A 20,938-nucleotide genomic window follows, 5' to 3' on the forward strand; every position below is an offset into this window, starting at 1 on the left:
TCTTTTCTTTTTCCCTCACAGCCCTATTTGATAACCCAGCCATTGTCAGCCTCAACTTTTTCTCAGCCACCATTTAATTCTTCAGTTTCCCATTCCTTTTTGGCCTCCTACTCTTTTTTGTCTTCCTTTTTATCCTCTGACTTGACTTTCAGTTTTCCACTCCTTTTTTGACCTACAGTCATTTTTTAAGTCTTATTTTTTCTCAGTCTTATTTTCTTTTGTTCAGATGCTCTCCATTTTGATCTCCTGCTCCTTTTTGACCTCCCACTCCTTTTTCACCCTCCACTTATTCACAGACTGTTTTTCCTTGACCTTTCAATGAAATAGTCTTCTTTCAAGATCTCTTTCATGCCTTTTTTGTCTCCCACCACTGCAAATACCTAGTAACATTTATGTAACTAATTCCCTTAGTTGTAAAACTGTTCGAGCTGAGGTTTTTTTAATAATGAACACATCTAACTATACTTAGTATTTCTTCACTCAGAAATAGTTTTTTTCACGTTTGTATTTAAATAGTTGAGAAAGAGTTAAATTGCTCTTTTAAAGTGAATGTTTCACTTTAATGCTTTGCCAATTTATTGCATTTTTTTTTTGTATTTGTGGATTGTGACATTTTTGTCCAGTGGGTGAAGGCTGTTTTTAAAAAGTGTCTTTTATTCCCCAGTAAAAAATGTTTAGGCTTTTGGGGTAAAAATTCCTGAATGATTATAAGAGAAATTAATGTGATAAATAAGACAACACAGGAGCCTAATGCCACATCTGAACAACGATGTGTCCTTCTTGTAAAGACATTCAGTATGAAAAAGCTCAAGTGTACTGTGGTTCAGGATATGAAACCCTTTGGACAGAGCAAATGAAAGAATCTCACAGTACTTTACAATGAACGAACAAAAAATGATGTCCCCATAATCCTATCATCTGGCTCCCGCCGCAGTCACTAAATTTTAGAAATAAATCCTGAAGGTAAAGCCTTCTTAGAACCTTAGCACATTTTGCCAGGTCTCTCATTCCCAAAACTCTGTTCCTTGTAGATGTTACTTGGACAGAATATTGGAACAGCTAACAACAGTGAAATCTAACACTTCTTCTTGGGATTGCCTAGGTCAAACAAAGTATTCTGCTGATCCGTAATTTTTTTCCTCTGGGACTGTGCAAATATGTTCTCTGTGCTATTGAAACCATGGGTTTTGGAACAAGTTAGTATAATTCAAAGATTTATCCTTGCTTTTTCTTCTCTTGTATCCCCATTCTTTGCCATGGACCTCATAAGGAAAAAGATTCTTTGTCAGTTTCATGCAGCTTCATTTTAGTGACTAACTAACAACTTATATTCTGATCATCAGAACTTCTCTGTAACTGGAAAGTCATATCTGGCATTTAAACCTTACTCAGATTTCCCTTTGTTTATAGTCTCAGAACTTTTGGTGTAGAGAGGTGTTTTATTTTTCTTTCTGCCTGAAAGTTTCTTTCAAAAGAGACAGGCTGTCCAGAGGCTGGCATTCTTCTGCCTCTTCTATACAGATCCTTCTGAATTTGCAGTTTTATCAGGTGGGAAATCAACATTTTGAAAAGTTATGAAAGTGTTCTTTTTTTCCTTCAGCATTGCCGAATCAGTCAACTCTATTTCAAGCCTTGCAATATTTGGTCCTTTGTTGCTCAGCATTTTGAGAGCATATGAGAATAACAGCTTCCATTTCAAAGAAAATTGATCTTCCCTACTATTGTTGAGAAAAATCTGAAAATATAATTTCACTAAATCCTGAAAGCCCCAAAACAGGAAAAAACGTCTCCTTAAAATAAAACAGTCCTATGACTCTTCTGTCATAATTTTGGGGGGATGCTTCTGACTCTTTAAGTATACTTCATATACTTCACTGATCCTTCCGAACTGCTTCCTACGGTATTCTAAAAAATGCTGTTTGGGCACCAGTGGAGAGCAGGCAGGCATCAGAAATCTTTAGACTGGGGTAAATAGGTTCTCTCAATTTTGCTTCATCACAATTTTGCGAGAACTTGGACTGAAGGGTATTGTGATCCAGGAACAGGTAGAGGGAAACTACAATTACGCTCTTTTTGTTCTACAGCAAATGCACCAGGAAAAAAAGAAAAAGGAATTTTTGTCACAGCAATAAAACCCTGGCTTATTTAGTTTGTAGACTTCATATGTGACCAAAGATCATTTAGCCTGTATCAGACACTTCAGGGAATTCTAGGTGACTTGAGAGACTTGGAGGGCTGCTACACCTGCTGTCATGTGTCCTGGAAGCAACTTCATTTTTATCCATCTTTCAAAGCAATGATCTTTAACAATGTATTTGAATACACACTGTGATCTGAAAATCACTGCACTTGAATCTGAAGATTGTTCTTCATATAAATTCTTTTATCACCCTTTCTGCTTGTGTCATCTCTCTTTGAATGACTCCTTTCTGGTATCAGTTAACCCCCCTAGGAGACTCCGATGCTTAAATTACAATTTTGCCGTGTAGCAACAGGTAATATGTGATCTCTTTTGATAAAGAAGTGCAGCTTGTGATGCAACAGAGGATACTATAGATTTTGAAATGCATAGGGAAATTTTAAGTGAGAATCACATCAGACAGCTAATATATTGCAACACTACTCAGAACCATACCAACTGCCATGCCTGCTCAGGAGCAGAAGAAAAACCTAGTAAGGCTGAAGCTCAATGAGCCCCCCAAGTAAATTCATATTTGAAACATTCATGCATGAAGAATGTGCATATAAGTATAAATAAATAAAAGTATATGGACGCCTATGACAAATGAAGAATTTAATCTAAGTAAACAAATTTCTTGCATGGTTACAAAAAGCATGAGCTACGTGTAAGGTCAGAAACAGATTAGTCTATTCAGGACTTCAGATAAACTGTGTTTTCCTTGAAAGGACCATCTAAAATATCTCTGTGGTCTCAACAAAAACAGTCATGCTTTTTTCCACTGAACTTTGGAGTGAAAGAAGAAAGGCCATCATCCTTGCCATGCTCATCATAGTTAATAACAAGATGTAATTTCTTCTTTCTCGACTGAAGCAAGAAAAGAAAATCATTATTCTTACAGCTGTTCCAAGTTCTCATAACTTTTCTGTGTTCCCACACTGAAATAAAAATGTAAAAACAGTTCCATTTGTTTGTATTGAATTCTGCAAAACACTGCTGAACAAATTTAAGACCATTACAGAAAGTCCAGCTTACTTAAAGATCTACTTAAACTGGTACAATTCTCAATAAACAGGACTTACTGTGAACAAGGATAACACCAGCATAAGCAATCAATTTACAAATCTGCTGGCAAGGTTGATTGATATTGGTTTACTTAAACATAAATACTTTTTTTAGTTAGGCATGCTCAGATAATTCCAGTATTCATTATGTTGAGCTTACATTCAGAACAATTTTATTCCCTACTTAGGAGGACTGGGAAATTTGTGTAATCTTTGGATTTTGTTTAAGTATATGAAGGAAAAGTTTGCAAAAGATTGCAAAAAATGTACAAGTGCAGTATTTATGTGCATGCTCCCTTCCCCAGCCTTGAACACATGCCTATATTATATTGCATATGAACCATTTATTCAAATTGTCAGTTACATTGGTTAGATTCATTACCACTTGGCATTATGAAGTTAAATCTCTATTTACTCTTAAGATTATATCCAGTGACATTTTGTACAAATTAATGTCTTCTTTTCTTCATTTCAGGTCTCATAGTACATGAAGGTGCATCTGTTTATCGAGTATTTAAGAGATGGAGGGCTGTGAATCTACACTGGGATGTGTTAAATTACGATAAAGCTACAGATATAGAAGAGAGCAATCGAGGAGAATCCTCAGCAGGAAGGACATTGTGGTTACCACTGACTGCATTTAGAAACAGAAATTTAGTTCACCCAACACAGTTAACCTCACCAAGATTTCAGTGTGGCTACGTATTGTTACATTTGTTCAACCGCATGAGACCTCAGGAAGATTCATCAGAGGATAATGGCTCTGGGGAAGTAGTAATGAGGGTGACCTCAGTGTAAAGATTAAGCTCACTGTGCTACACAGATAAGAATAACATGCCCTGATGTTACAGGGGTTTGGAATGTAGCTACAATGAATGGTAAAACCATTAACACTTGAAAAAAAAAAACAACACATTTTTTAAAAAAATTAAATGCTTTTTATACGATCAGCTAAATCACAAATACATTTTTCTGACAAAAAAAAAAAAACACAACAAAAAACCAACACCCAACCTCTTGCTTTTTATATAGTCTGGTTTATTAAATTTTTTGTCAATTTGTTACATAAGGTGTATACAATTATAGTTTAACTCTTAGGTCTTTGAATGCTGAAGAAAGTCATTTTTAAGTAAAAAAATATATTTAAATGTATTTTCTTAAACACTGGCTTTAACCCACTGTTATTATTTTTCCCACTTTCATGAGGATTAAACTGAACAGATTTCTTTCAAAAAGAAAAAAAAATGTTGACACAAGTCAAGTGTTCTTTCTTTTCTATGACTTCATTTTGTTGTTTGTAGCTCAGTTTGGGTTTGCGAAAGTAAGTGAGAGCTGTATTGTCCCTTGCCTTCAAGCAGCAAGTCCAGCAGGTGTTCTTAAAACCAAGAGGGAAGATGCCAGCTCATCTTCTGGCTCTCCCAGGGGGATGCTGATGTCAGACACTAGTAAGACACAGACGGGGAAGAGCGTGTTATTCATCTCAGCTGTCCAAGATCTGCAAACTACAGGAGCTGTGCCTGTGCACAGAAATCACACTGCATTCTAAGCAGGGGGGCTACATTTAGCAGATTCTGAATTTCCACCAGCACTCTGACTATAAGCCATTGTCCAACTATATTCTTTAACATAAAGAAGTAATGGGCATTATATGTATTGCCAATTGAAGTAGAGTTGGATGGAAGAAAGATAAAAATTAAAATGCTGTGTCCCCCGCCCTGCACCTTCTTCCCAGGCCCAGCCTCACCCCTCCATCCCTGATCCCTCCACCTTCTGCCCCTGAGCAGCACAGGGGCCTGGGGAATGGGGTCAGTCCCTGACAGCCCCTCTGTGCCGCCCTCCCCTCCTCACACCGTGCTCTGCTCCAGCTGGGCCTTCCCAGGGGCTGAGGGAAAGCCCTGCCCAGCGGTGCCAGGGATCTGCACTCTGGCTGTGCCTGGAGACCCTCCTGCCCGCCTCCCCCTCTCCCTCGGGTGCAGACAGGGCTGTTTCTCCCCCAGTTGGCAGCTGCCGGCCACGTTTTGTCCTCCCTTCCCCAGGCCCTCCCCAGGTGCCTACCTGCAGCAGCTGGGCCGCTGGGTGCTGGGGCAGCTCCGGCTTCACCTCATGCAGCAGTCCCACAGCTCCAAGGACACCGCGTGGGCACCCAAACACCATGCAAATGTAAATGTTCTTCTGTTTCAAAATGTAACTAATGGCTGACATTAATTATGTGGCTGATTTTAGACATATTTTGTGCAGTACCTGGAGTATTGCGTATGGAAAATTCCCTTTCCGGGACCAACGAGATGGTTCTGCAGTCAATGTCTGCATTCCCTTTCTAAGATGCTCGCATACCTGGACCAGACATAGGGGGATTCTATGACTACACTTGAAAGGGAGGTAGAAATAATAAACGTCGGTGCTAAGAGCTCAAGCTCTTTGTATAGTCATAAACATTTTGCTGATGAACTCTACAGAGGGACCAGCATTCTGCACTAGTTCTCAGAAGCTCAAATTTACACTTACTGAATCTACAGATGAGTTACTTCTCTTTAAGCAGTTAAAGTGAAAAGCACACTAGCCATGATCAGCCAAATGCAATCTCAACAAAAGCCAATTTATATCCTCCATGACGAACTGCCAACATACAACTACCAATCTCACTGAGAAACTATGAGAATTCCTTTCCATATTAGCTTTCAGCAATTTTCCAAAGGAGGAGAGAAAAAGACGATGAGAGGAATTGTGACTGGGGAAACCTGCTGTATCACTGGGAATTAATTATTCTTAATTAGTGATTAAATAAATCCCTCTTTCCAAGAAGCATCACACTTCCACATTACCAAGCTGAAATCAGAGTTAGTATCTCAAAGCAGTACAAGATGAGTAATTAATTCCTTGCTCCATGTACTTTAAAGGTTCCATCTCACACCTTTGAGGCACCCATGATCTGTGGGATTTAAAGAATATTTCAGCAGTCTTTTACCCTAAGATTAAAAATGAGAAGCATCTGAAAATGTTTTGTTGTAAAGAGATCTTACTCATTCACATCCAAATAAGTAGGGTGCTGGATGAGAATGACTCACCAGAAAAGATCAACAGTTCCAATTCAAGAGAGGAAAAGATCTCTGTACAAATGTTTGAAAGACACGTGTCCAGAACACTTAACAACTACTGAGGGAGAAATGGCTCAACCAAAAGCAATGAAAATCAGTGAGTGAGGAAAATGTGTAGGGCAAATACCAGAAAAGCCTTTTTAACTGCAGGATTTGTCATCGTTATTCATTTCTGTGGCACGATGATATTGCATATGTCTGCGCCTATGTATTTCTATATATAGCAAGTGAGATCAGGAAACAATAAATAGTCATAGGATTAGTACAGGCAGAGTGCAGTTATGAAAAAAAATATAAATCTATGATGAGATGTATTGCAGAATGTTTTTAGTAGCAAAAGTACGTAGTGCAGGATACAAATATTTCTTCACTGACTTTGTATTTGGATTTGTGCATTACTGCAGTGCTATAATAGCCTACGTGCAAGATAAATGAATTCAATTCAGAACAGCTGCAGAGAAGGGAATGAAAAAGGAGTAGGGACTGTATTTCACACAAGGAAATTAGAAGAGTGTGGCTTATTCTGTTTAACAAAAGTTGAATGACTGTTATTGTTCTTAGTTATTACATTGCAAAATAAAATTTTGGGCAATGAAGACAAAGAGGCACGAGAACTCAAGGACACAAATAGACCACAAATCAATTTATCTGGAAATTCAAATAGTTTTGAAATATCCATAGAATGAAGCACAGACAACAATTTAAGTTAGAAGGCCCATGGGAGGACATCTAGCCCAACCTCCATGGTCAGCTCTAGGGTCAGCCCAGGTTTCTAAGGGCTTTAAAGAGTCAAGTCTTATAATTTTCAAAAGATGGAAATTACACAACTTCTGTGGGTAACCAGTTCCAATTATTGTCTGTAACCAGAGTGTACTCCTATAGTACTTCTTATCCCTCATGCTCCCACAAAGCCCCACTGTGATAAGGATGGCTTTGTCTTCTAAATAACCTGCTCACAGGTCCCAGCAGGTTGCTGTTAGAATATCCTGAGTTGAAAGGGACCCATAAGAATCACTGAGTCCAACTCCCAGCTCCACACAGATCCATCCAAAATTCAAACTATGTCTGAAAGCATTGACCAAAATACTCCTTGAACTCCAGCAATTAGGGCCGTGCCCACTGCCCTGGGCAGCCTGTTCCATGACCATCACCCTCTGGTGAAGAACCTTTCCTCAACCCCCAGCCAGACCCTCCCCTGTCATAGCCCCATACCGTTCCCTCAGGTTCTGTTGCTGCCACCAGAGAGCAGAGCTCAGCACTGACCCTCTGCTCCCTGTGAGGAGCTGCAGGCCTTCCTAGGACCACACTCCAGACTAACAACACTGGAAATAGTCTTCATGTAAAACTTGTATTTCAGTCACCATCCTGTCTGAGTACTGAAACTGCAAATGGAAGAGAATCAAGGTGCAGGTACAAACTGAAGGCTTTGCACTGCCACTTCTTGAAAGTCAGCTTTCCATTTGCCTTGCAGGTACACACTGGCTGCACAACAATGGACTACCATCAGTGAAAGGGCAGCTTGGGAGTTTCACTATTGAGACACTCAACAGCAAGAATTCTGCTTGAAATGCCCCATTCAGATCTGGCTCATTGAAACAAAGTGGTGTTTACTGCTTCAACTAAAGGCGGCTATCCCAAAACTGTGAGTGGTGAAATGCATCCTTCCAAGGCTCTCAAGGACAAGGCTATTTCCAGTCACTGTTACACATATAAGATTTTTAAAAGTCTACAGTAAAAAAAGCTGGTTTTATAACAATTAGATTACTATTAGAGGCATATATTTCAAGGAGTCAAATTCAGCAGAAGTCCCTGGCTAGACATGCTAAAGAACACTTGATAACAGCAAGAAAACCAATTAAAAGCCTATTTTTATTAAAAACAAAACAAAACAATTACGTGAAATAAAGTTGCTTCATAAACAGTTTTCTGACCACAGAAAGCTAATCTGATGGGAACACTACAGAGTAGCTCCCTGAATTCTCAGTTCTTCCCTTTAAAATTTAACTCACTGTTAAGCCATGTAACATTTAAGGTGAATCTTTACACGTATTCCCTTCTTGAAACTGCGTATCACCAGTATTAGCCTCCCCTGGTGCATGAATCACACCGTAGGAACCCCACTAGCACAGAAACTCACTGAGCTGTGCCAGCCTGGTTATACTCCAGACCACGCCACAGCTATTTCATGGAATGTTTTGATTTATTTAATATGGTACCATTGGACCCACTAGGATTACTAAGCAAACTGTCATTAGCTACTGAAGAATTGCATTGCTGCTTGGACTGCACTGCAACAGCAATTTGGAAGAAAGAGTATATGTGATTTGGTCATAACTTTTCATGTGAGTTGTTAACTACGAAATATCTTAGCTTATCATAGCTCTAAACTGCAAATGACATCTCTATGGCATGATTGCCAGTATTGAAATCTACCTCAAATAAAGCTAGTGCAGCACAGGACGGAACTAGCTGGTACTCTTGTACGGAGAATTGTACTTCTCCCTCAAAAACTCTGACAGATGTTTGAAAGATAATACAACATTTCTACAGGACTAAATTCGAAAATTCAGTTAGCACCTGTTAGACCTGACTCCAGTAATTACATTTTAACAAACATGAAAACTTTCTAATGCTTGAAATAAACGAACTATAAAAAAGTTTTCTGGGGAGGAATAAAGACACCTTTAAAACCATTTAATCTTTCTTGTTGGCCTTACACAAGCCAATTTATTTTCATAAGCCTCGTAAAAATTTTAGAACCCCCAGCGAGCTGCCATTTTTTAGAATTACTTCTCAGCTGTTATCTAAGAAGTAAAGCCGTCTTTAGGGCCAAATTACTACTTTACAGGGGATACCAGAGAAATCTTTTAAAACAGGTAATGCTTGTATTTCATTTTCTTGAAATCAGAGATTAGGTTTCAGATCTTTCCACATTCGCAAATTCGTCAGCTGGATACTGCCTCTTCTCTTGGATTTAAGGAAGATTTATAATGTGCTGCAGAGCACAATCACCCTGTGAGTTAAAGGTGATGCATGCATTAATACCAATCCCACGGCAAAAAAAGAAAAGAAAAGGAAGCACTGGGAGACAGGCCACTGAAAAGCATAAATACCTTTCAAAGGTCACCCACAGGTAAGAGAAAAAGAGCAATCTGTAGCATAGCCTGTTCCTGCTGTAGCCGGTCAGCCATGCTGCAGGCATGTAGAAACCCATGATGGTCCTCCTACTTAATGAGCCATCTCCTGACAGACTGAAACTGCCCCTTTCCCTGGAGTCTCCACAGGACCACCTCTAGCCGAAGCTGACCCCTCGTCTCCATTTGCTCCCTTAGTTCAGAAGCTGAGACGTGAAAGCTGTCCTGTGGATGATAAAAGACACATCAGCTGGCTGAACACTTGTAAGAGCCTCACAAAGTGACATCTTCAGCATGAAGCAGCTGACTGGAGCCAGACACAGAATTGTTTCAACACCTGTTGAAGCAAGCTGTCTTGGGTCAGGTCCAACCTGCTGGGAACAGCTGGGTGCCGGAGCACAGAATCAGCCGCGGTAGACACCAGAAATGCCACCACAGTCACTGCAAGGGGAGCAGTTAAGATGAATAGAGGGGGCTCAGACAGTGGTTTGTTGGTGACCAGACTCCCTTCCTGGCCCAAAGCCTCACTTCATCCTACACATAAGGCTGGAAGAAAAACAGTCAAACTTGCAAAAGCAAAGATCATGTGGAATAACATGAGTCCACAGGTCCTATTTTCTAGCTCTTGCTACCTTTTTGCAAAAAAATACCACAACCAATGCCCAGAATTGCCTTTCCCCTCCCATCTTTGCATCATTTACTTTGCCAGATTTGAAATAAGAGGAATGGAAAATGCAGCCAAAACCAGGGAACTTTGTCTTTCCAAGCGAGCATATCGAAGCCACCATGCATTCCTCATGCAGACTTTGCTGGAGTTTAAAATGTTGAATTGGGACAGCCAAGTCTTTAAAGGGAGGTGGAACTGACTCTGCTGTAGGTGACAATTGAAATGTGAGCGATGTCCCCGTTCCCACACCCCTGCAGGAATATTCTACCTAGTGCAGCACTTTCCAGCAGCTGTCTGGGAGCAGACTCAGTCCTTGGGCACCCTGGCGGGCTCTCTCGCCTCTGGAGCTGCCTCTAATGCTGCAGGCAAGGGCTCTGATAAGTCCTCACCTGTGTGCCTGCAGCAGGTCTCAGCCATGGTCTGTTTTTTTCCTAACGCAATCCTTCAAAATGAGCAATAGCTAGAGCCCTGCGTAAGGTCAGAAATTCAGTGCCTGCTGCATTTCTCCTATCAGGGAGCATCTCTGAATGCAGCTGTTTCATCTCTCTTATAAAGAAAGCAATTCAATCCAGAAGAGGCCCAAATAATTTTAAAAGGTGTTTTGTCCACTCAGATACAGCTTCCCAACCCATGCAGTAGGTCCCTGATCAAATAAGACAAAGAAATCTGTCATCCAGACACAGCCTGGCTCTGTCTGGATAGTGTTTCTTGGCAGGCTTTGCTGTTCCCTGCCCCATGGAAGTTCAGCTTGTGTTAATGAACTTCAGAAAAGAATCTATAGAAGCTTTTAGCTTTGAAATGGAAACTTGTCACTTTCTACGGGCAAATACTAGCAGCGTACTTCAAGCTGGTGCCTCACATTCAGGGTACATGGGATAGGGAGTTTGTTCCAACCAAACACATCTGGGCTATCACTCTCTCCCAGGCATTAAGGTAATTCATCAACGTTCCAGTTTGCCACTAATGACAATTTGGCATTTATCCATGAAACAAGAGTTTCCAAGAGACTGTTCAATATTTATCTTCACATCATCAAGTGTTTATCACCTTCATAGGGCATTAATTTGGATTTTACATATTTAATAAACCACTCATTTACTCCAACGGAGACAAGCGTGTTTCATGTTTTTTATCAATTAAAACACTTTTTTTTTTAAATGCAGACACAATCTCATATTAAGTAACAACTATTTCCAGTCATAAATTAGTTTTCCTGTCTTCTTCCCAAATTCTCAAGGTTCTTTTGGTGGCAGCTTCTAATCCATCACTCAAGAAGAGCTTGAGACATGCCATGCCTCATGCACAAAGGTGTATACTCTGCATGATAAGAGCTTTAAACTCACCATGTAGGTGAAAATAGCATTCAGATCAGGAACCTTCCCCTTGTGACTGGAAGGGAGAGAGCTCAGGTGGTCTCCTCCCAGGTGTCAGCCAAACGGGCTACGTGCTGCAGTCAGCAGTTGCTCCTCTCCCCAGATGACACAGACACTGCTCACATCACAGCATCCTCAGGGGCTAAGACACACCCTGACCTCCAAAAACCATCAGATGTCCTCTTATCTGCACTCAAAACTTGGCCATCCATTACACAGCTTAGCAGAATGGGCTGTTGTTTGCCAAGTCTCAATCTGCCTTTCCCATTTCATTTGTACACCTGTTCATCTTACCCCATGGGAAGAAAAACACAGTGGCCCCACTAGAAGGAAAAAGAAAAGTTACTAGCAGCAAGATTTTTTTTTGTAGAAAAAAGCTGCTCACTGCCCACTGGGTCTTCCCTGCACACAGGAGAGCAGCAGGAGAGCAGCTGTGGTGGCTGGAGTGCAGCGTCCTTTTTTTGCTCTGCAAACTCAAAAAATAGTCCATGAGGATGATGAACAAATCTCTGTGCAGAACGGGAGAGGGCATGTCTGGGCAGGGAGGTGGGGGACGGTGGGGGCACACGAAATAATCCCAGCAGATGCCACTTGAGACAAGACTGCAGTAGGCTGGGATTAGTTCCAAGAGGAAACAGGTGGCGGAACAGCATTGATCGGCTATTATCCTTGAATCTGTTTGCAAATCATCACAGGCATCTCCAAAGCATTTGTGGGTTTCAGACACTGCCTGCCCCTTCTACCATTTCTGGGTGGGGAAAGCAATAGCAGCATTGGGCACAGCACGAATCATATGTTCACTGTAATGTTGGAATATACATATGCAGGGTCTTTTACCACCCACTGACCATTTCCCTACTCCAGTCCAGGGGAAGCTTTACCTGGCAAGAGCAAATGGCGTTCCTGCATTCAGGAACTGCTTCCTTTGAAAGACATCCTCCAGCTGTCCAAAATGGAAAACTACATATAACTTCCACTCCTCTTTAATTGAATGAAAAATGTGCAAGGAGGCAGGAACAAGCCTCTGCCAGTGACCCATGGGAGGACAGGAATTCTTCCATTGTTTGAGGCTTCTTGATTATCAGGAAAAGAGTTGAAGGGGGTGGGCCCTGAAGGACCTAGACAGTCCTGCTCATCACCCATCTGTGACCTGGGAACACGTCCTTCATGACCCCCCTGGTACAACTGGCTTTTCCCTGAGCAGGAGAGCAGAAGTGGCTGGGTGCACTGGGTCTCCTGAGGGTGGCCCATGCATGTGGCCACTGCGCAGCCTCCTGATGTCCAGGATTGTTTGTGCTATCACCAAAAGGATGATCAGGAGACTTGAGCTCAAACCAGATTTCTCCTGACCATTTGTTGGCCTCAATATACATAGCAGCCATCACTTTAACAGGGGCTATTTGATCACGCTGTAATTAACAATCCCTGTGCATGTGGGCATTGGCTACGATCAGAGGCTGCAATTTTGATTTTGAGAACATATTTTGATTTTCTGTATGCATACATTGCATTTTACACATAATTTCCATTGCTCAGATTCACCTCAGACTCAGTGGCTGCCACTCCTGACGCACGGGCTCTGCTCAGTCTGAGACAGCAGACCTTAGCATGGCAGTTTGCAGCTCCTGAGCGCTCTGCCACAACCATTTGTCCCCTCCACTTCTCCTCACCCTCACGGCAGGGAGCTGCCTGGCTCATGTCTGCCTGTAGGAAAATCCCTGGACCTAGCACTAAACCTTGAGCCTCATCTGTGGTGAAGGTAACCTGATTTGCTCATAATGAGCTTTGAGGGAGTCTGCTAATTATCTCAGGTACCGAAAATACTGCCCCACTGGATAGGTAAGTCCTTCCTGTCTTTTTAATACAAGTCTAAAACATTTCTGTTCAGCTGTTGCACAAGGAACGAGCCACCTTGGTCTTTGCCATGGAGGTCCCACTGACGTTGAACTTGCTGAGAGTTGCCCAAATCTCATCACTTACAAGGAGCAACACAAGGAGCAAAGCTTATGTCCAATTGCCACCACAAACAGCAGGTTGCTACTCCTCTCTCTCCCTCCCACGTTGAGCCACCTGCAGGAAATAAATACTCTCAAAGTCTCTGTCAGATTGAGCACGACAAGGACCACTGTGAAAGATGAGACACTCAGCGGCTCCCTCATTAGCTCCATCCTCTGTGCCACAGGAGGACAGCATTCAATTCCTTCTTTAACTGAAAAGTATTGAACATGCTGCTGAGCTTTCCCTTTCTGCTCTGGAGGCTGCAAGGCCATATGTCATAAAAAATCTTTTGAACAACTTATTTGTCGCAAAACTAATTTAAGTATTTAAGGAATTGTTTCTAAGGATTCTTCATTCACTGCTACCTTAACACTGTGAAAAACTTTCTTGTCTATTTCTGAGTAGATCAGAAAGGAAATGAAGCCTTGCTAGGCATTCCATTATCAAATATATTTCCACGCAAAACCAATGCGAGCTACCAAATCACACCCCTTTACAAACTGGAAGTTCATTTTGAGGTGAGGTTTTCAGAGAACTTTGAACTTACAAACCTGATTTGCTGTGTGGCCCTTGCCCTCCAATCTGTAGTATGCATTAAACTGCTGCCTGAAAAAGAAAAGTTTTTTCCGTATCAACAGGACATTCGTTTATTTTGAGTAGGGTATAAGCCAGCCCACATATGCATGCTTCCAGATTCCCGGTCCTTTTGTAATTGCATTTTGTATTTCCGTATTGACTTATCCCTCCCCTTTCCCATTTTCTCTGTTTCCTCTACATGTATGACAAAACGAATCCTTTGGAAGGCAGGGCAATTCATCTTCAAGATGAGTTGTAATTCAATTTTTGTCTTCTGATTGTCTATTTACCTACAGTTTGTTTGAAACTGAGGAACCTGTGCTGACTGCGTGGTGAATAATGCTTCCTACATATCTTTCCAGATAAGAACATTACCGAGAGGAACCACATTATTGATTCTATATTCATAGAAGTTGTTATAAAAATGCCCAGATGTCAACACCACAAGATGGAAACCACTTCTAAATGTAGAGCTCGAGTGAAAAATACATGGACAGAGATTATTTAAAATACACTTGGGATGATCAGCACATCCAGTTTTAGAAAATGTATTTTTGGTGAAGTATTAATATTTAATTACATGACAGAGCAGCTTTTTGAACACTTAGAAAGAACTGGCCCATTTTTAGAGGCCATACTCCTGTTCAAATGTTGCATCCAACAGATAATGGTTCTTTGTGCCACATATTCAGTATTTATTGTGGTCCATAACACAGCTTATCTGATACCCTTGGGATATGATGCAAGATAGCACATGACAATTCTGAAGCCCGTGGTGCACATGATGCCATCTTCCAGCTAGGCAAAAATCTCCGTCAACTGCAAGAGGGGCCAATAAGGAGCGTCTTGGTTATCCTCACCTGAATTCAGAAACTTCCTTCACTTTAAATCTCAATCAGACAAAAGAAAGCAGAAAATTGTTGATTGGGTTGCAGGACATTTTTTACCAGTGCCAGTCTGTCCTTGGAAAAATGCAAGGGTGCTTGCTCTGGTTGCTTGACAACTCTTTAAAAAAAGTAAATATTCACATAATTTCATTCTTAAGTGTCCAGCAAGGTTGGCAACTGTATATTTACAAAACAAACAATCAAAAACCCCCCAAACCCACCCACACAAACCACACACACAAGCAGACCGAGAGCATGATTCATTATCTAGTTGAAGAACTCAGAGACATAGCCCCAAACCTCTTCAATTAAGTTGATAAGTGGCCAAGGCAGTACAGGAAAAAGAAGGTATTGATGGAAAAGGGCACGGACAAACAGGAATGGAGGCCTTCATCCCAGCTTGCCCGATAACTTTTCACTCACTTTGCTTCTCTTTACCCGAATTCCCCCTCACCCTTTGTGTACTTTGATTACATTTGAGATTCTTATGGCTGTTTTTTTATTGTTTATTTTAAAATACAGCTTTCTTGCTCCACATGCATAGCATATCAAAAGGGGCGTGTGCTTTCCAGCAGGGCTTTTTAAAACCAACCTGAATGCAACATAATGTAATATAACAGAATCCGCACTCTGAAGCGCTAGGATAGTATTACACTTTTACTAAACATGGATCTCATATTTTATGCTTGTTTGAATTCAATTAATTCAATAAGTAAAAGTATAAAGGTAGAGTGTAGTGAGATGTGCACAGATTCAGCCAAACAGGCTCATTGCTTCCAGGAAAACGTTCACAGAAACACACCGGTGTGTTGAAATCCTTTTTCTGCTGCACACATTCAAACACAACCATTTTACAGGGGGAACATTACAGGGGGGTGGGGGTCATCCTAAGGCCTTATATTCAAACCTAAAACCAGACTAAGACAAAGTTATTTCCCTACCATATAAATAGTAACTGTAGGTGTATACAGGATCTTAAAAAGAAATAGGAAGGCAGTGATTATGATTTTGAAGCCTGCTTCAAAGGTAAAAAAAAGTAAAAATAAAGTAAAATATGGATTTTTATAAAGCCTTTCCTGAAAAACAATCATCTGCATTTTACACAGAAATTTCAGAGCTGCAGCATTTTCACTTTCGCCAGCCTGAGCCTCTCTGCATACATGAAGTCTCTTTCAAACTGAGCTGTCATTAGCTCTCTGGGATTTTTGTTTTTTCCTTTTGTCCCATTCAACTTGAATTCTCAAGTGGTTTCCCAGTGACGAAACAGGTCTGCTCAGCCAAAGTGGAGGACAGCCAACACATCCAGATAAAGAGATTTTCAGATGAGCTGCGGGAAATTCATTACGCTGAAGGTATCATTATGTTCAGTAGCATTTGGTAATGTGGAACAGGCAGTAGGTGATTATTAATCATAGAAACATTAGCACTTTGGCTCTTCTCTGTAACCTTTCATCCTCTTGCAAAAGCTTCCTCTGCAGAACTACAGCCTGCGGTGCTGCTTTGGCACACAGAAACCAGCAGTAACACTATTTTAACCCTCAGAGCAGAAGTGGGCTGCTATCAAATATTCTTCCAGTCGCACAGAAGAGAACCCCTTTTCACTTTCTGATAGGTAAATTAAAAACAAAAACTTCTGGAAGAGCATGGACACACTGGAGAAGGGGACGTGCTGATGGAGTACTCGCACAAGGTCTGCACTTGAGTGAGCAGAAATCACAGCCTCGATACAAACACTTCTGCTATGTGTGCTTGCAGCTTTATGGGGCAGTACGTGCAATCAGTTATAAGATATGCTACAAAAACAACAATAATTTTCCCACAGGGGTATACAGACTATAACCTCGGACTCATCTGCGAGTTAGATAAATAAACCTTGATGGTATCTGGAAGAGGGGATAACTCTATTTGTGAGCAGTCATTTCTGTTGTCCTCTTCCGCAGTTCAGAAGTCCACAGATTAATGCCCGTGAGCTGCATGCTGTTATTTAAAGGACAAGTTAGAGTAGAAGAGAGAAATATTAAGTAGGAGAGATTACATTTTTCTGCAGAGTCTTTATGAAATCACAGGATGTTTATGTGCAAGGCTTATTTAAAGAAGACTCAGAAATTCCTGAGCGCAGAGTGGCACTCTGCTTCTGAACATGAGAAGACAGAAGCACTGTACTCTGAGTTTCTCTGTGTGCGCTGCAAAGCCACCCATTATGGCTGACAGTTATGTCTGGAGGAAGCTAAAGGGCTAAAACACATGAATCTAAAAGACTGTAATGATAGCATGAAAATGACTTCTGGTGGTGGCAAGCAGAGCACAGCTCTAGCTGATTTAACCCAGATAACTCTCCCTCTAGCTTACCTGGTAAAACACAAGTCAGCCATCTCCCAGAGTCAGAGAGAGCATCAGTTGCCCCCATCGCAATGAGCTCAGCAGGTCTCAGCAACTTCAGCCAAGAAACAATAGTAGAACTTGGGCCTTCTGTATGCCAGCCACGTTGGGACAGTGAATACTTGTGCTACGTCAAACAGAGTCTATTTTTTGGCTATTTCAACCTACTTAACATTAATTCTCTAGAAACCAAAATGATTATACTAGAACTGTAAATGCTGCTTTGGCATTGAAAGCCTGTTCTTCTATCAGACACAGTGGTAAAAGCCTGCTTTGTTCCTACACAGCTTGAGCTTCAGAAGAAAGAAACTAGAGGACAGCAAGAGGCCACAGTGTTAGAGGACTGAAGGTGCTGCAGCCTTCCTCCCTTTCCCCCATAAATCAGCTGTTCTAAACTGGCATTTGAGAACTAGGTAGGGATAATATGGGCCCCACTACATACAGATAAGTGGAGAATGGGTAACTTCCCACAGAGGAGCTCCCTTCACTGACAATATCTCTAAGTCAAAGTTCAGTTTTTGCAGTCCACAAGCACATCAGGTTATTTGATGATGAAGGAGCTCCTCGTGAGGTCTGGACTGGGCTCCCTGTGTATTCGCGCATATTTGCTTATCCCCAGTACCTGAAGAAAATCTGAACTCAATATGGCACAATATTCTATGCAATCCTTGGCCATTTTGCCTGAAAAGAAGATTAGATCACTACGAGCAATGAGAACAATCTTAGGAACGGGGGATTGGCGCTGTTGTGAATGCCTGTAAGAAGCCAGCAGCCCATCCTTCCCCTGTGCCACAACTTCCCACCGCTCATCAGCAGCCGTGTGCGTGCTCCAGAGCAGCAAAATGATATTCAATTTGCTTGATAAGTGTTTTCTCCTCTAGAGCCTGATGTAATTGAATATCAGGTGCGTAGGCAATTCCACTAGCTAAATTGCCTACAATTTGTTCACGAAAAAGAACATTCATTTCATTCCGCTGTTGCGCAGTGCCCTCTTCAAGTCATGTTAATTAAGCAGTGCCATTAGCTGCGCAGGAAGGCCCTTCTCAGCACAAGCAGGGCAGGGAGATCCGGGCCTTGCACCTGCCCAGGATGGTCGGTGGGTCAGAGAGGTGAGATGGGGGCAGGGGAGGAAAGCTGCCCATCGCAGGGACGGGCAGCGCTTCTCCGCTGCAGTGAGCTGACCCTGACAGCTGGCAGCCCGCTGGGGGTGCGCTCATCATACTAAGGGCCGGCAATTAATCGCACCGTTGCAAGGACCTAACGCTGGCAGCGCTGAATGCGAGCAAAGGAAACCTGCCTGTGCGAAAATACGTACTGCTCTTCCCTAGGGAGCTTTTGTGGTACCTGTTATGGAAATGTTTACCTCAGGAACGCTGTGGGGGAACTGGGGCAGTGACCGCTGCTGATGGTGATGGCGGCGATGTTTCACAGCACGAGCAGTTATCCGCACAGAGGACAGCAGTCAAAGCAGTTCCTATTTCTCACAAGTCTCAAGAAAACTTAGAACAGGAAAGAATATACCGTATCACTCAGAAACAGACCTGTTACAGCACGGAAAGGCCTTTTCTTTCTCGTGTGGAGAATGAGAAACCCTGGTGGCTTCTCCACGCTTCGCACAGCACCGCTGCGTTGCCTCAGGAAAGACTTCAGTCCTGCTCCCTTAGGCGGAGCTCTTGCCCAGCAAAGCCGGTGTGACAGCCTCCCTCCGACGGCAGAGCGGCCTGAGCGGCCCAGCCCCAGCTGGGTGTTCTGCCCGGCTTATCTGACAGAGCTCTCACGCCGGGAGATTTACATTCACTGAGCTGGTTTTATTAGCAAGTTCCAGGAGAAGCCAGGATAGTTAGGAAGTGTAGATGGAGCCCGACAGCTTGCCGCTGACCTAACAGGGGATCAGGATCGCAGTGGGAGCTGAAATGATATTAAAAGGGTGCGAGCTGAGTTGTCAAGCAACCGTGGGCTTGGCCAGGAAAGGATTACAGTGTACAGGAACCTGTAAAATCTTGCAGTTTTGATCCAGTTTCCTATCGTTGCTTCAGACTACCAGGACTATTAGCCACTGACCTTTCTGTAAGGCTCCCTCATATGCAGGTCACTCCAAAACTAATGCCTCCTATTTATTTCCATGGAAACTACAACAGATACAAAGAGCACAATAGCACTATTTGACAGAACGCATTCTTGGCTCCAAAACAGTATTTTCCAGCATAGTCAACACCACTAGCTATGCATTTTGGCTAACGGTGAACAAGAGCCTATGTGCCATGCTCGTAACAGTCTGCACCAGCTGAGGTGACCCAGTGATTCATAGCTGATGTGATAGCATCATTGCTAGGAAACTGTTGCCAACTAAGTCCATCTTTCATCAGCTGTTTGGTCTCCATAAATGTTCAGTAAGCATCGATGAATGTCAATAAGTGCCATTTTTTTTTTCCCATGGAGGAATTCAGTGACACACCTTTGCTTCGTATGCACTGCCATGTCAGACGTCATTTGTCAGACTGCCCCTCTGCTGCCATCTGTTGCATGGCAACAAAATGTAATGGAATATTGGTGGGAAGGTTCAATCTCTACTGCCATATCATCAACTTCGGCCTCTGAAGTGGTGGGCCAACACAATAAAATAGGAGGCATTACTTTTGGAGCAGCCCTTGTATATTGCCAAATGTTTATGAAGGTGTTACAGCTTGCCGTCTATACAAAAGGAATGGTAAGTGGTAAAGCTGCATCTTCTGGAAAGAGACAATGCCAATGTTCCAATGCCATATTCCTGTAAAACACTGTAGGTTTCAAATTTTGTTTTATCTTGAACTATGAGAAAACAATTTTAAAAGTGTTCACAGAGTGGAACTATACATTCAAATGAATCATACTAAAACCAGTGAAATGATACATACTGATGAACTCCAAATGTTTCATTTGGAAGCTGCTATCATCTCATTGAGTTGTTTTTAAGTGTTTTTGTTTGAACAGCAAACCGAGGCATTTTTGGAGAGAATTTGGGCAGGTCAGGGGGAAGGGAATGCAACACAGGTCGTATCCAACCCAAGATTAAAAAAATCCCAACATTTAAAATGATTTAAAATTGTTTTAAAAATCCTTTGGTTCTGCATCAGTGCAATTAATCTCATTTCACAATTCATGGAGATTCAAATAGTTTCATCTAAAAAAGCTGTTTTTTTTTTTTCAAGAACACAACCAGCAATAGTTTTGATCCCGAAGCACCACGTTTCTTGGCTGCCAGTGTAGCAGAGAACTAGATTACAATAACGAGACAGATGTTATCAATAATAGTAGGCCAAGAAGTAACCACATGTCTCAGTATGAGATAGTGCTCCGTACTGTGAATTTGCTCAGGCTATAAGGAAATACAACAGCACTCTCGCAAAATCAAGAATTGTGACACTAACTAATGCCACTATTTGAATACTTGATGAAGATAAATACATGTACTGCGTATGCTGCTTTCACACCAGGTGAGCAATGAATTGACAGCCCCCATTAATATAAACTTCATGCAATTCTGCAAAAAGGTGCAGTTACTCATGATACAGAACCACAGACTCTTCACTGACTGCAAGTGAACCTA

The 20,938-nt window shown here is 41.9% G+C and overlaps 1 protein-coding gene across 1 annotated transcript in view; it reads left to right on the plus strand.

Annotated features, from left to right (window-relative positions):
• MARCH11 (membrane associated ring-CH-type finger 11) overlaps window positions 1-4,424 on the plus strand; it is a 30,553-nt gene extending 26,129 nt beyond the window's left edge. The window contains exon 4 of the mRNA XM_021387785.1: window positions 3,719-4,424. Coding sequence (XP_021243460.1) covers window positions 3,719-4,041 — 323 coding nt within the window. The 3' untranslated portion in view covers window positions 4,042-4,424. The remainder of the gene's footprint in view (window positions 1-3,718) is intronic.

Source organism: Numida meleagris, chromosome 2 (assembly GCF_002078875.1).
Source record: "Numida meleagris isolate 19003 breed g44 Domestic line chromosome 2, NumMel1.0, whole genome shotgun sequence".
In the NCBI taxonomy this organism is placed as follows: domain Eukaryota; kingdom Metazoa; phylum Chordata; class Aves; order Galliformes; family Numididae; genus Numida; species Numida meleagris.